This window comes from Mus musculus, chromosome 15 (genome assembly GCF_000001635.26).
Source record: "Mus musculus strain C57BL/6J chromosome 15, GRCm38.p6 C57BL/6J".
NCBI lineage: Eukaryota > Metazoa > Chordata > Mammalia > Rodentia > Muridae > Mus > Mus musculus.
In genome coordinates, this window is record NC_000081.6 from 54,898,974 (window position 1) to 54,914,823 (window position 15,850).

Genomic DNA, 15,850 nt, shown 5'->3' on the forward strand with positions numbered 1-15,850 from the left:
GGAGAAAATGAGTTATCAGGACAAGAAAACCATCCAGAACTGCTTCATGCATAAAATTCATTTTCTCAGCTATGAAAAATACATTACTTTCTTTTTTTACTTCCAATAATAAAATGAAATTTATTAAGGAGAAAGAGGAGGAAGAAGAAAGGAAGGAATGAAAGAACAAAGAGGGAAGGAAGGAAGGCAGGCAGAAGAAAGGAAGGGACAGACAGACAGACAGACGGTGTCTCTATGCTCTGGAAGCCTATAGCAGAGCAATGACTACCTTGGATGAGAACATGGACGGAGGGAATGACTTACGCAGTTTCTCAATGTTGGGCATAACCTTGCTGCCTTTCTTCATGTACGATGCACGGAATCCATCCACAGAGAAGATGATTAACGGAGGGCGGACAAACCTTAAATGGTAACAGGGTAAATCTCAGAGATACTACTGCCATAGGTATTCCACAGTATCTAGTCACAGTCAATGACAGGACCAATCAATATTAGAAAGAATTAGAAAGACACAAGCTTGGGCTCCCAACCACATAGCACTTGAGGCAACCGAGTTCAGAGTTAAACGGGCAATGTCACCATGACAAAGAGAAAGTAGTTGACTCTGCTGTTGTTTCCTACCTTACAAGCAAGGGCCTTTGGCAATAATAAATAAATAAATAAATAAATAAATAAATAAATAAATAAATAAATTACAAAAAAATAAATATGTTTTTTATCCACTTTTTAACCTGGAAAGTTCTTATCTCCTTTTTAAAACTCAACCCTAAGTTTCCTTTTCTATGATGTTAGTTGATATAACTACCTCCTTTGTATTCATATACACATTAACATATACCCTGTTTTTTAGTTATCTATTAATGGCTTCCCTTCTAGAGTTTTATGCTGCCCAGGAACTAGCTATATAGACTAGGATGCCTTCAAATTCATAATCCTCCTGCCTCTGCCTCTGCCTCAGTGCTGGAATTAAAGGTATGTGCCACCTTGCCCAATTTTAATAAATACTTATCAGATGTATTAGTAAATTAATGAATATGTGAGTAATGTATGATTAACCACAGTAACACTCTACCCACTAGACCTAAGCACCATAAAAGCATTCCTTCAAGTTTCTTATAAAGCTGTTTTCAAGATGATTTAAATTATTAAGAATTGTTAAAAGTCTATCAGCAAAGGACTCATTGATCCAAGTCAAACATGGTACTTTAAGGGTGTAGTTAGTCAGTCTTAAGAGAATAGTGAACTATGTATTATAGAGTTCTTTCTAATAACTTGAAGCTAAGTGAACAACTCTTAGCTTGTGCCTATTAGAAGTCATGTTAAAAGTAAAATGCATTTTAAGGGGGCCCTACATAAGCAGTCAGAAATTGTTTCATCTCATTCCATACACCCAAAGTGTTGAGATGTCTATTTCTCCTTCCTTTTATGCCTAATTATGATTCTTAAGAGAAGGGAAAAATAAAGATATCTAAACACTTAAATTCTGTATCCCGGGCTAGAATAAATAAATATTTATAAATAAATATTATAAATACATAAATATTTAAAGACTAAATACTTTATGAAAACATATTTGTTGAGAATGTATTTTCTGCCAAGCATTGTAAAGGCACATGGAGTCTCACAGTTTCCTAGAAGTCACACTTGAGCTGTTAGGTGTCACTCAATGTGGCTGTCGCCCTCTAAGTCAGGCCCTTAGCAGAGAAGCAGGTTTTTGCCTGATCTAGTAGAAGCTACCTTCTTGGAATAACAACTTGAGAAGATCTAGCATCTCCTTTTTCCTTTTCCCTCCCTCATGCACTAACAAAGGCAAGAACAGATCTCCGGGGAAACAACTGTGGGGGCTGCAGTGTTAGGGCAGAGAATGGTGGCAGGAAACACAGCCTCCGGAGATCAGCAGATGCACTTTGGTGGATCACAGCAGACACTGAGACTCCAGCATGCACAGCAGTGACAGGAAAAAGAACATCAAAGCTACAAGATAGGACTGGCAGCATGGCTCAGCAACTGACTTGCTTGCCTGCAAGCCTGCCGATCTGAGTCAGATCCCTGGAAGCCATATACAGGCTGAAAGAGAGAATCAACTCCACAAAGTTGTCCTCTGACCTCCACACACATGCTATAGCATGCGTGATGGCATATACACCCTACACACACACACACACACACACACACACACACTATCACATAATCAAGTTTTATTTTATTTTTTAAAACCCTAGAGATAGCTTGACTGGCAATATATTTATAAGAACTCACATACGATTATATGGAGAAGGGGATTTCTGTCTTAAAATGTGTGTAGTCATTTACCCTTTGTGATGGCTTATCAGGGGATGTGGAATACTTCATAATATCCATGAGACAAAATTCACTCACCCTGCAGGGCATTCGGGGACTCTTATTTCTTCACAGTCATCATCTACCCAGTGTGATTCTCCTACAAGAAAAAAACGGGGACATTTATTGTGAGTCTATTTATAGGTGCCGCCCAGAGAGTAAGAGTGCAATGCCAGAATCTGTGTCCTCTTTGGTACTTGTTTATGGGATACCATCTAAAAAGAAATTCTGAAATAAAGTCTAGTGTCTACTCTGGCTTTTAAAGTACACCCATACATGGTGGGAAAGCTAAGATTTAATAACCTCAAATGGTGTTTATTTCAGCTTTCAGCTCCTAAACAGTTTGTAGATTTGAAAAAAAAAAAAATGTGGCGTCAGTGGACAAAATTTCATGTTTGTTTCCTTCCAAAAATAAACTGTTTGGTCATTAGATGGAACATTCTCTCCCCTGCCACTGAAGATCTCAAAGCCATAGAAAGCACGACACAACTTCCCTTCTGGAGGGGAAAAGGCTGATGTTGTTATAATAATATCCGAGGATAACAGATAAAATATTACCAGAAAGACTTTTCAGATGAGCACGTGTATCGTCTTGGATTTACAAATCAAAATCCAAACTGTCTTTCCCTCTTAGCTTGCATCAAGATCAATCTGAGAATATAAGTCCTGCATGTGTGGAGGCTACAGGTCTATGTCAGGTGTCTTTCTCTGTCACTTATCTGTGGTGGTTTGAATAGGCTTGGCCCCCATAGATTCATGTGTTTGAATGCTTAGCCCATAGCAAGTGGCACAATTTGGAGGTGCAGTCTTGTTGGATGAAGTATGTCACCGTGGGGGCCAGATTTCACTTCTCCTATGCTCAAGCTATGTCCAGTGTGGCACACAATCTCCTGGTTGTCTGCAGATCAAGATGTAGAGAACTCTTGGCTTCTCCAGCACCATGTCTGCCTCCATGCCGCCATGCTTCCTGCCATGATGATAATGGACTAAACTTCGAAAACTGTAAGCCAGCTGCAATTAAATGTTTTTCCTTACAAGAATTACCTTGGTCATGGTGCCTCTTTACAGCAATAAAACCCTAACTAAGACACTATCCATCTGATTCTCTGAGACAAGGTCTTTCAATGAACCTGAAGTTTGTGGATTGGCTAGACTCCAATGAGACCCCAGGATCTGACCATCTTCATCTATCACCTTGCTTCTTACATGGATTCTAAGGGACCTGAATTCAGGTCCTCATATTTTCACAACTATTATTTCCTCAGTCCAATGTTGATATTAAATTAGGGTTCTGTTGTGGTTTATACCCAGAAATCCAGGAACTGCAGTATCCATTTCTAATGTGGCAGAGCTTAAAGTGGCAGAATCTTTGAGAGGCGGAGCCTAGTGGAAAGAAACGGGGTTTGTGGGAACACCATTCTCACAAGGAATTAATTCATGTCTCTTGGAACTTCATTGGATCCCACAAGAATGAAACATCTTCCTTCCTTGTGATAGAATGAATATGCCTTGGTACAATGTAGCCCAGTAGTCATCATTAGAGGTCAAACAGAAGAGGCCTTCCAATAGGAAAGGCCTCTACACTGTGAGTGATTGTATCCATTAAAAGACCCATCCTCTGATATTTTGATATAGCAACATAAAAGATATGGAGATGCTATTCTTTGAGGGAAAAATTATCCATAAAAATTTACCTTAAGTTTCTCTAAGACAGATAAAAGTTACATATTGAACAGGCATAAAAATTGTAACTAATATCCCACAGAAACTTCTCCCGTATAAAGAACATTGGAAGTCTTTCACAGCCCAGAGCCATTTAGCTGTTGGATGACCAGGCAGGCTAGGAAATAAACTAAATTAGCTTTACCAAGCACAAAGCATTGAAATAAGAATTCAAAGCACCAAAAATGGCCTTAACCTGTCACCATTCGGTGACAAATGATATCCAGGGCTTTTCTCCTTGTACCCTTTGTGCTTTCCTGTTATATTTACTGCATAAAGATTAAAAGAAAAGGACAAATAAATTCTTGATGAATGAACTTCAAAATAAAAGTATAACTCTTAGAGTAGAGGAAACTTCCCAACGGGGAAGGAAGGTTTCCAGGTCCATTTATACATTACAAAAACAACTTCCAAATTTTCTTTCTTTCTTTTAAAAATAATTTATTGCCATGCAGTGGTGGCGCATGCCTGTAATCCCAGCACTTGGGAGGCAGAGGCAAGTGGATTTCTGATTTCGAGGCCAGCCTGGTCTACAGAGTGAATTCCAGGACAGCCAGGAGTGCACAGAGAAACCCTGTCTTGAAAAAAACCAAACCAAATAATAATAATAATAATAATAATAATAATAATAATAATAATAATAATAATAAATTTATTTTTAATTTCATGTGCATGAGTGTTTTGCCTGCATGTATGTCCATTAGAGGGTATTGGAATTAGAGCTCCCTAGAACTGGAGTTACAAAGAGTTGTGAGCTGCCATGTAGATGCTGGGAATTGAACCCAGGTCCTCTCCAAAAACATCCAGTGCTCTTAACCACTGAGCCATCTCTCCACACACACCCCTTTATTTCTTAACTAGGGGTTTAATTCAGGGTCTTGCACATGCTATCGCCCTGTCCATTATCTGAAGTCATTTAACAGAAATGCTTTATAAACATTCTGTGCCAGGAAAAAGACTAAATTGAGGAAATAAGAGATGATGTAACTTATAGATTAAAAGCCATGGGGTGATTTTTTTTTTTTCCATAAACACCTTTAAGTGACTAGTGTGGTCCCTGAAATGCTTTCGTATCAGGAGATATATCTTTTATATTTTCTGGAGGCCACAGACCATTAATATCATAAAAGCATTGTATTCTACCATCAACACGCTTACATATATACATACTATAGTATGTAAATATGAATATACATACTATATGCGTGTTGATGGTAGAATACATACTATATATGTATTCATACATACTATAGTAAAGCTTTGGGTGTAACTGGATCTGTTGATGCTTTATTGTCTTCACTAGCAAGCACATCGAGTCCTGGGCTGATGCTGGGGTCTTGGCAAACAACTTACATGCACTGGGAACAGAAGTCACACTCCAGTGCTTCAAATGACTCTATGATTTACTCTTTGCCAGAGTTTCTTTCCCTGCTGCTATGATAAAATAGCCTGAAAATAACATCTCTGAGGAGAAAGCGTTTATTTCAGTTCATGGATCAAGGCACAGTCCACCATGGAAGGGAAGGAAGGCAGCCAGGGTTTGGAGCAGCCTGCCTCACCTTGTTCACACTTAGAACACACAGAGCCAAATACTGCGTGCTAGTACTCAGCTCCATTGTATACGGTCCAGGAGCTCCTGCCCAGGGAATGCATCAGCCCACAGTGAAGATGGACCTTCCTGGTTAAATGCTCCTACTACCCTGTCTAGATCTCAAGGAACATTGTGGGAGAAGGTGTGAAAAGAACATAAGAATATACAAGATAGAAAGAAGAGCTGTAAAATGTTGTCCTCTGAGCATGGCGTAGCCAGTGCAGTCATAGACCCCATGAGGCTGCAGTTGCCTGCAAAAGACTGAGGTTGGCAACGGCTAAGCATCACCCTGAGAAGGAACTAGAGTAACCTAACTGGCTGCTGCTGAATTCTAGGGGAGGGGCAGGATTTTATTCAGTGGAACTCAAAACAAAACAAATTGATGTAAATGCGGGAAATGTTCTTCCAGGGAGGGGAGAATAGGCGTACAGGTGAAAATGAGTGGAAAACGGCAGAAAACAGCACTATATACGTTGTGTGAAACTATCAACAAATTCTATACACGTTTTTTTTTTTTTTTTTTTTAGGGAGTGTGAAGTTTATTTTTTTTTCTATTTTTTATTAGGTATTTAGCTCATTTACATTTCCAATGCTATACCAAAAGTCCCCCATACCCACCCACCCCCACTCCCCTACCCACCCACTCCCCCTTTTTGGCCCTGGCGTTCCCCTGTACTGGGGCATATAAAGTTTGTATACACGTTATTTTAAGAATATGTATCTTGGAGGCTGGAGAGATGGCTGCTCTTCCAGATGTCCCAAGTACAATTCCCAGCAACCACATGGTGACTCATAACCATTTATAATGTGACCTGATGCCCTCTTCTGGCATGCAGGTATACAAGCAGATAGAGTACTCATATACATAAAATAAATAAATAAATCTTCAAAAAGAAAGAAAGGAAGGAAGGAAGGAAGGAAGGAAGGAAGGAAGGAAGGAAGGAAGGAAGGAAGGAAGAATATGTGTCTTGGGGGCTGGAGAGACTCCTCAGTGGTTAGGAGCATATACCTAGCCAGACACAGAGGGCTCAGTTTCTATACCTGCATAGTAACTTACAACCACCAGAACTCCAATTCCAGGGGATCTGACACCCTCTGCTTACCTCCATGGTAGCCAGGCATGCATGTGGCTCACATACATGCATTCAGACAAGCTTCTCATATACATAAAATGAAATTTCAAAATCTAAACAATGTTTTTGAGAATATGGGTCTTTCCAAATCAATTAAAGCAATGGAGGAATCAAATTAATTCCCCCATATATATTTAGAGAGACCCATCCCCTGGGTGATTCTACACCATGTCAGGTTAGCCACCATTCAAGCCAAGGCAAGACTCACCTATGACAGTTTGAACTGCCAATCCCAATCCCAACTCCCTGACCTTCACACATGGTTTTCCTATAGAGCATTTACTCAATAAACTTCATGGAACAAATTCCAGGCTCTAGTGCTAAGAAACCTGATGTTAACCAAGACAGAAAGTTTAGAAACATCTTATTTGTCTAATTTTTAAATACTGATTTGCTTTTTGTTGCTTCAAAACAATGAAATTCAGAAGACAACTAAGAAGACTATTAAAAAGGGATAGCATTGAAAATGTAAACGAGGAAAATACCTAATTAAAAAAAATGTAAATAAAGAAAAAAAAAAGATTACAAAGTATAATTCAGAGGATGAAAAAATGGTCCAGTGGTTAAGAACACTTGTTGCGCCGGGCAGTGGTGGCACACACCTTTAATCCCAGCACTTGGAAGGCAGAGGCAGGTGGATTTCTGAGTTCGAGGCCAGCCTGGTCTACAGAGTGAGTTCCAGGACAGCCAGGGTTACACAGAGAAACCTTGCCTCCAAAAACTAAATAAATGAATAAATAAGTAAACAAACACTTGTTGCTCTTTCAGAGGACTCAAGTTTAGTTCCAGCACCTACATGGTGGCTTATAACCATCTGTGAATCTCGTTCCAGACAATCTGACACCCACTTCTGACATCCACAGGCACTGCACACACACACACGATGCGTATATATTCATGCAGGTGAAACACTCACACACATAAAAGAAGTAAATCAAAAAAAAAAAAAAAACTACAATTCTTTCTGACCTCCAAATTTCAACACCCAAGGTGTTATAGCCAGAAAATTCAGGATGCTCGGTGCATGCCCAGTGTTTAATGTCCCAAGGTGATCTAAAAGCAGGTACCTTTGCAGACCACTTGGTAGTTGGTACAGCAGTCTCCCCGGGACAAGCAGTCTTCTGAGCAGTGACAGGCATTTTCCTCATTTCGTACTTCCCCACATCTGTCTTTGGTGCACTCCCAGCCTCGAGCTGAAATCAACATAAGGCAACACTCTTACCGCCTCGAATAAACCAAATGAAAGAGGCCACACTTGCTTACAAGGGCTTCCAACAAAAAGAGCCAGAAGCCCACATCGTTGACTCTGTTTGTGAAACCTGAGTCAGCCAGAGGCCAAGAAGGCATTTGGAGAACTTACAGATAGGATGAATTTCTAATTTTTCAAAGCAGAGGGGAACTCACAGCACAACTGAGTTCTCATACAAAGGCCAAACCCAGAAAGCCAAATAAACGATCCCCACCCTTCAAGAATGGCCCTAAGACTATCCAGAGACTACCCCACCCAGGAATCCATCCCATAATCAGCCACCAAACCCAGACACTATTGCATATGCCAGCAAGATTTTGCTGAAAGGACCGTGATATAGCTGTCTCGTATGAGGCTATGCCAGTGCCTGGCAAATACAGAAGTGGATGCTCACAGTCAGCTATTGGATGGAACTCAGGACCCCCAATGGAGGAGCTAGAGAAAGTACCCAAGGAACTGAAAGGGTCTCCAACCCTATAGGGTTGCAATATGAACTAACCAGTACCCCCAGAGTTCATGTCTCTAGCTGCATATGTAGCAGAAGATGGCCTAGTTGGCCATCACTGGGAAGAAAGGCCCCTTGGTCATGCAAACTTTATATGCCCCAGTACAGGGGAATGCCAGGGCCAAGAAGCGGGAGTGAGTGGGTAAAGGAGCAGGGTGGGGAGAGGGTATAGGGAACTTTCGGGATAGCATTTGAAATTTGAAATGTATATAAAGAAAATATCTAATAAAAAAAGAAGAAGAATGGCCCTGAGTACCACAAAAGAGAAAGACCATAGAGAAGTATTAATGCCCTCAAAATCCCAACCAACCAAAATGGCCGTCTACATAAGGCCTCCTAAAGAGCTAAACGGAGATTAAATAAAAGGAAATATCACTCCCAACTGAGCGATAGGTCAGGGCTCAGTTCTTCAAAGAAACATTTTTTTAAAAAAAGGAAACTTTTCACTTTTATCGGAGTGCTAGCACCATATTTTTAATTGATTTTTTTTAAACAACTAAAACTTTTTAAAAAAACGTTATCAGTCACTATTCTATTTCATCTCAGATGTAAGACTGTGAGATTAACCACCACATTCTAGGTGATCAATGAATATCTATTAAATGTCTTTAGAATGGTGGTGGAAATGATCTATGGTTCTTGAAACTGAGGACTGTAGCATAAAGAGCTCTCATGGAGAGTCCACGTATTTAGTTTCCTCAATTCCCATCATTGGTCTGTCTCATTGCTTACCATCCTCTGGTTGCTAAGAGTATAGGGAAGTGCCAAAGACAAGAGCTGCATCCTCCTGGAGCTCATATCGAAGACAAAAAGACAGATCACATGTAACCAGCAGCTGCCATCATTCAGCCATGGGAAGGGAAGCAAAGGTGGGGAAGAAGCAGTAGAGGGCATCACAGAGAACATCTCTACCCTGAAGTACACTCGGACACTTCAAGCCTTCATCCTCTAAGACGTGTGCTCAGTAGAAGCAAGGATACTCTTCTAAAGCAAGGCTGCTCCTTCCTGACACTCTGCCAAGAGGAACCCTTGCTAGGTTATTGAATAGACAGAGGTAGAACAGTCAATGAATTCCGTTCCAGTTGTTTCACGGAATGCTATGCTGCCATTTGAAAGCATAGTGTTTAAAAAAAAATACTGCCTCCCACATGATTGTGTATATAAATACACACATATATTTACATACAGTAACCAGACACCCTAAACAAAGAGAGTTCATACTGAAACCTTAGGCTTGCTTCCTGTATTGGTATAGCAGAAACTTTAGAAGAAATGTTCTTTTTCCCTTTCAACTTTTTATTGTTATTTGACATTTGATTCTTCCACATTCAATACACGTTGGCTTTAGACATCAGAGAATAATGTGCTTTACAGAATGTTGTTATAGTCGGTATTAAACTAGGAAGAATGGCGTGAGCTATATTCAAAGAGAGCTAAGCTAGAATTACAGATGCATTACATTTTACAGAGTTTTCAGAGCAGAAAGTTGGAAGGTTGGCTTAACTTACTGGGGACAAGATGCTCAACATAGAAGGTTCTAAAATCCTCAGTGCACATCAGACACAGATTGCAGGTTTGCACTTATGTCTTAGGGTCAAAGAGCTCTGAGGGATGTCTAGTCCACCCATATACTCAATGTACAAAGAGCCTCCGCTCTCAGCTTACAGAACCACAGCTGAAGAACATGGTTAAAACTCTACAAGAAATCCATAACAAAAATCTGTTTACATGCTTAGAAAATGCATTATGCAAAAAAGTAACCTAATGAGGCCCTTATATTTTGCAGGCTGTAGGGAAAATAAGTCCCAGTTAGGGAGTTTATGTTGATTTTCCAATAAATCAGGAACTAAGGCAATAATGTCTCATCAAAAAGTTCAAATAGCAATGGTTAGTTGGGCTTTCCAAAATACCACCCATGCACAGAAGTAATAATTTGTCAGGGGAGTTAAGAAATCAGTGTCCAGTGTTCAAAGCAGGGATTCTTGCCATTCTTCTTAGGTAGATCACATGAGGTTTTTGCCCAGGGACAGAGACATGGTAATGAATATGCAAGATGCTCCAAAGAGCCCTATCTAAAACTGTTTGACTTTGAAAACAGAGTCAGTGTGATAACAAAATCACAAAGCTTACTTTTCCCTGGACTTGTGAGCATTTATGTGTACTAATGACCATTCCACTACAGGATAAATAAAATCAGGGAATTTCTAGAAGAAGATTTCAGAGCTGCCCATAGCATAAGACCCCAGATTGATCCCATAAATGTTTTCCTTTTGCACAGAATACAGAGCATTGGTTTTAAACCTAGTACTTTCAGTCTACAGTACCTGAAATTGGAAAGTGCCTTCTTTGGGACAAGAATGGTTGAGCCAAGTTATTCATACTAAGTATATTCTTCATACAACCATCAATCATTCAAGAAATGAACTAAAACTCTATGTGAAAAAGCCAAAGCAGAGGTGCCTAACAGCTAGGTGTCACTGAGCCTTTTGCTAGAAGTGAGAGGCATCCAGAAGTCACATACCTGTTTTCAAACAGAGCTCATCAAAATCATGGCAGCAGCTGCTGTAGCTCTTACATAGGTTGTCACACCGACAGTCAGGAGGTCCAACCTCTTGAAGCTCAAAGCATCTACCTTTGCAGGATCCAGATGTGTTGGTCCATGGAGAGTCAGATAACACTGCCATTCAAATAAGAGGCAAAAGACAGCAGCTTAGGGACTAGCCATGATACCAATGCAAGAGTGGTACTTAGAAGCAATTGGGGTGGAAATGCAGTCAAGCTCTGGATGAGCAACCTGGCTTCAGTACCAGCTCCCTGGCTACCTCAAGCATGTTGCCCAACTTATATAAACCACAGTTTCCTTATCTGTAAAACGGGAGACTCATAAAACCAGTTCCAGATTGAAATGAGAACTGAATGAAATAACCTGTGTGAAATGCATGTCAGTATAGCAAGCATATACAGCATAACAAACGTTGACTCTACTCATGATTACAATTATTAGCACTACACACATGTAATGGTAAGTGCCGCTACGCACCAAACTAAAAAAAAAAACCAAGATATGAATTTAATAATACATATGCAGAACCTACAGTCAAGAATATTCTAAGAGCTGAGGCTGATACCTCATCTCAAAAATTAAAAAAAAAAAAAAAAAAGATTAAAAATAGGTTCCTAAGAGATGGTTCAGGATTAAGAGCACATACTGTTCTTACAGAGGACATAAGTTTGGTTTGGAACTCTCGTATTAGGTAACTCATAACTGACTATAACTCCAACCTCAGGGGATCTGACTCCCTTTCTCTGGCCTCAACTAGTACTGTATTCATATGCGTGCATGTGTGTGTGTGAATGTTCAAGCGCATGTGCGCACACACACACACACACATACACACATACACACACACATGCTGCATTCACATGCACACACACAATTAAAAATTCAGTCATCTTAAAGAAGAATATGCCAAACTTATGAAAAACACAATTTTAGAAAAAATCTAGGTAAGTCATAGGGCACCTAACTTTAAAGACAAAAATATCAATAACAGAAAAGTATTAATTCATCCTAAGCCTAAATACTCAATAAGCTCACAGAGAAAAGTACCAATCATTCCACAAAATTGGGAAGACAGAAAATCTTACTGAGAAATAAACATGCAAAAATAGAAAGGTAGTCAAAGGAAAAAGTAATTTGGTGACAGGATAGAAAAGTATGTTCTGGAGGTAAATAATTGTGATTGGTACCAGGAAATAAGTTCATCAGTACTGTGCATGAGGCCCAGAAACAAAGCCAAATACATAAGAGTTTGATTTCTTTAAAAACCGCACTTCAAAAAACATCCTCTAGTTTGATATGTGTAACATTTTATGAAATCAGATGATTGCCTGGGCTCTCAGTTTATTGTCTTCTATTCTCCATGTATATAGGTGGATGAAATATATATAACTATATATATTTCATATATATAACTATATATATTTTATATATGTGTGTGTATGTGTGTGTTAGCAAATATGTTAAAAATACAACATATTTGTAAATTCTACATTTAGAAATTATTGGGTTTTGCAGCACATGTATATCATGTTTAAAATCAAGGTATCCAAGAACAGATATTAAATGACAGTTTTAGATGTACCCATGCCATTTATTTGAATATGTAGTTCATCCCTTAGTCAACTGCCCCTTTAATCAGAGTAATCAGAGCCACCCAATCCTGGCCTTTATGACATCAGATCAGTTGACTTAAGCAAACTGATTCACTAGACCATGAGATGTGAAATGCTTTCTCACAGTTGATTCGGGGATGTTGAAATAAATACAAACCACATCAATTCAGTTTTAAAAAATTATGTCTGTTTGCAATGCAGTGTCTTACCTCTGCTCCACAAACCACATTTTTCTGTTGATTTTGGCCAACCTATCAACTGTACACGCCGAGCCATAAGAAACCATGGCAGACAAGAAGGAAAAATAGAAGAAAAAAAATCTCATAGCAAAATGGAAAAATAATGAAAAACTTGTAATTGAATAAATGTTCTTTGTTTAAGAGTAGTGCTTACATATTATCATTCAAACCAATGTCTAATAGATTCAAGCAGTGATCACTCCCGTTTAGCTGTGTCTGTAAATAGGCCCAACAATTCTAATGGCTGAGACAATGAACAGAAGAAGTCTTTGCTCATCCTGTCTTGTCTTCTTCATGGCGTCCCAGCCAGTATTTGAAACCTTCTTATTGTCTATGACCCATGTGTGTGTTCCTCACCAAAATCTCTTCCTTGGACCTTTCTTTACCTCTGAAATCCCTGAATGCATCCTAAGCTAGGTTGTAATCATTCTTTGACCATCCTAGCAAGGTGATTTTGTCAATGCTTTCTTTCAATAACATTCATTCTCTCACTGTGCCCCTTGCTGTCTTCAGAAAGCATTGAATCCCATTCAACAGTTTGCCTTATCAGGTTTGGTCCTTCTTGCCAAGATTTCCACTGAAGGCAACTGTCAGAACTGCATCTATACCGCAGAGATACATCTCAGGAAAGATGTGCAAGATTGGGTTATCAGCAGCTTCAGTGAGGAGCAAGCTCCTGTGTGAATCAGGAGAAACATGGACCAAATTCATTCATTCTCGGATAACAGTGGCAAATTAAGCTGAGAATAACAGAAAGGAAAATGAAAAGATGGTCTGAGCCATGTAAGAACTTTTCTAATCTAATAACCCCAAGAAACTTGAGTTGTGGTTCCTGGAGAGAGAGAGAGAAAGAGAGAGAGAGAGAGAGAGAGAGAGAGAGAGAGAGAGAGAGAGTCAAACATGGTTGGACACACCTTTAGTCCCAGAACTTGGGAGGCAGAGGCAGGCGAATCTCTGAATTCAAGCCCAGCATAATTTACAGAGCGAGTTCCAGGATGGCCAGGGATACTTAGTGAGACTCTACCTCAAAATAACAGAATCAGTAAATAAACCAACCAAACAGACAGCATCTTTAATGAGAGTTGCCTTTCCTTTCCAGGCTCTGTTCCAGCCCATCTCCCTACTGTCAGAACAAGCATAGCCCTGGTCATTCTACAAGTCACCCTCTATAAACTGGCTTTTTAACATATTCCTCACCAGGGTCTGTATCCTTCTCCCTACCTCCAGCCGAAGGGTAGATTGCTTTTGTTTTTTATTTTGCTTTCTTTGTGGGGAGTTTTATTTATGATTGTCCTATCCATGAGGGTGCCATGCACGTATGCAGATACACATGCCCATGCATGTGGGCAGAGACACATGTGGTGGCACACATGTGCAAGTCAGATGAAAACTTTATGAAGCTGGCTCTCTCCATGCTTAAGTGGAAAGCACCTTCCCCTCTGGGGCACCGCCCTAGATCTTTTGAAGACTTGCCTTTATATTAGAGCTGATCCAATGCCAAATATGGAAAGGGCCTTCCATGACATTCCCCAGATTCTCAATGTAGACCCTCCTTTATTTGACCCCAGTCAGAGGAACGGCATAAGCACTTCAGTTCTGTAAGTCTCCGAGAGGAGGAAAACGACATGGCAGCAAACTGTTGCCACCCCATAGTTTCCACTGTTGCCAAGGCAGCCATGAAAATCTCAGAATAAGGATGATGAAAAAGCAAGCCAACAAAAAGCGCCTACAAGTACTGAGTGAGACAAGAGGACACACAGTGGAGGCACTTGCAAGCACTCCTACGACATTCAAATTATAAGCTGTCTCTAAGCTATAACCTTGTAGGCTGGAGAGATGGCTCAGAGGTTAAGAATACTGGCTGTTCTTCCAGGGGTCCTGGGTTCAATTCCCCGCAGAATACTGGATGCATAATAAGTCAATTAAATATTTTTTTAAAGCTACATTTTCACAGGACCCTATTTTCTTTTAGAGATGAAATCTGTTCTTTAAATTAAAAAAGCAAACTTTTTTTCTATATAAATCATTTCGGAGGGACTTTGAATTTTAAAATGTATATACACGATCCACAGCGTTCTGTCTCACCAAAGTATAATTCCATGGTTTAACCAAACACAAATGTAAATTATAATCTCTTTCTTTCAAATCTGCAATTCAGATAGGAATGGGTGAGATTATTTCAAATTGTTAAGTAAAACCCTTTTTCTAGGATATTTATTTTGCTGTGCACACAGAGAGAGACAGAGACAGAAACAGAGACAGAGAATGAACGTGAGCGAGTTGTAAGCCTCTGGTATTGTCTGTTCTGCAGACATATAAAAACCACAGACTACTGACAATTTAATTGGAGTATTGGGAAGAGCCTAACTGATGACAGGGGCCGTCATCAAAGCCGACTCCATCCTATACTCTCAATCATATTTTTCTCCACATCTTCTTGTTAAGTGGAAAGTTCAAAACTGGAAGATGGCCAGTCAGGGTGGTGATATTTAAATTTTCAAGTGTTTTAGCCTAGCCTAAAGCTGGACGAACTTAAGTTTCTTCTACCAGGTTGGTCCCACTGGCAGAGTTGCATGCCGGTTCCTGTCAATCACTGCCTTCTCTTCTTGGTGCTCAGCCCAAAGTGTCTACTGAAAACAAAGCCCTGAAATGGATGGTGACTGTTCTTACGCCGGCTTCTTCTCTCAAAAGCATAAAAAACAGTTACCCTTCTGTCTGCTGTCCAGTCTCAAGTGTAACCTGCAAGCAAAGACTTGGAGCTTGTGGACAGCATTCAGAACGCCACTCCACTCCGCCACTCCGCCACTCCGCCACTCCGCCACTCCGCCACTCCGCCACTCCGCCACTCCGCCACTCCGCCACTCCGCCACTCCGCCACTCCGCCACTCCGCCACT

General features: G+C 40.1%; 1 protein-coding gene across 12 annotated transcripts in view; it reads right to left on the reverse strand.

Moving 5' to 3' along the window:
• Positions 1 to 15,850, reverse strand: part of Enpp2 (ectonucleotide pyrophosphatase/phosphodiesterase 2) — a 113,889-nt gene that overhangs the window by 60,073 nt on the left and 37,966 nt on the right. For all 12 annotated transcript variants that reach the window (NM_015744.4, NM_001285994.2, NM_001285995.2 and 9 more), the window contains exons 3-6: positions 11,062 to 11,217; positions 7,854 to 7,979; positions 2,380 to 2,440; positions 304 to 401 (exon numbers count right to left, since the gene is read on the reverse strand). In NM_015744.4, coding sequence (NP_056559.2) covers positions 304 to 401; positions 2,380 to 2,440; positions 7,854 to 7,979; positions 11,062 to 11,217 — 441 coding nt within the window. The remainder of the gene's footprint in view (positions 1 to 303; positions 402 to 2,379; positions 2,441 to 7,853; positions 7,980 to 11,061; positions 11,218 to 15,850) is intronic.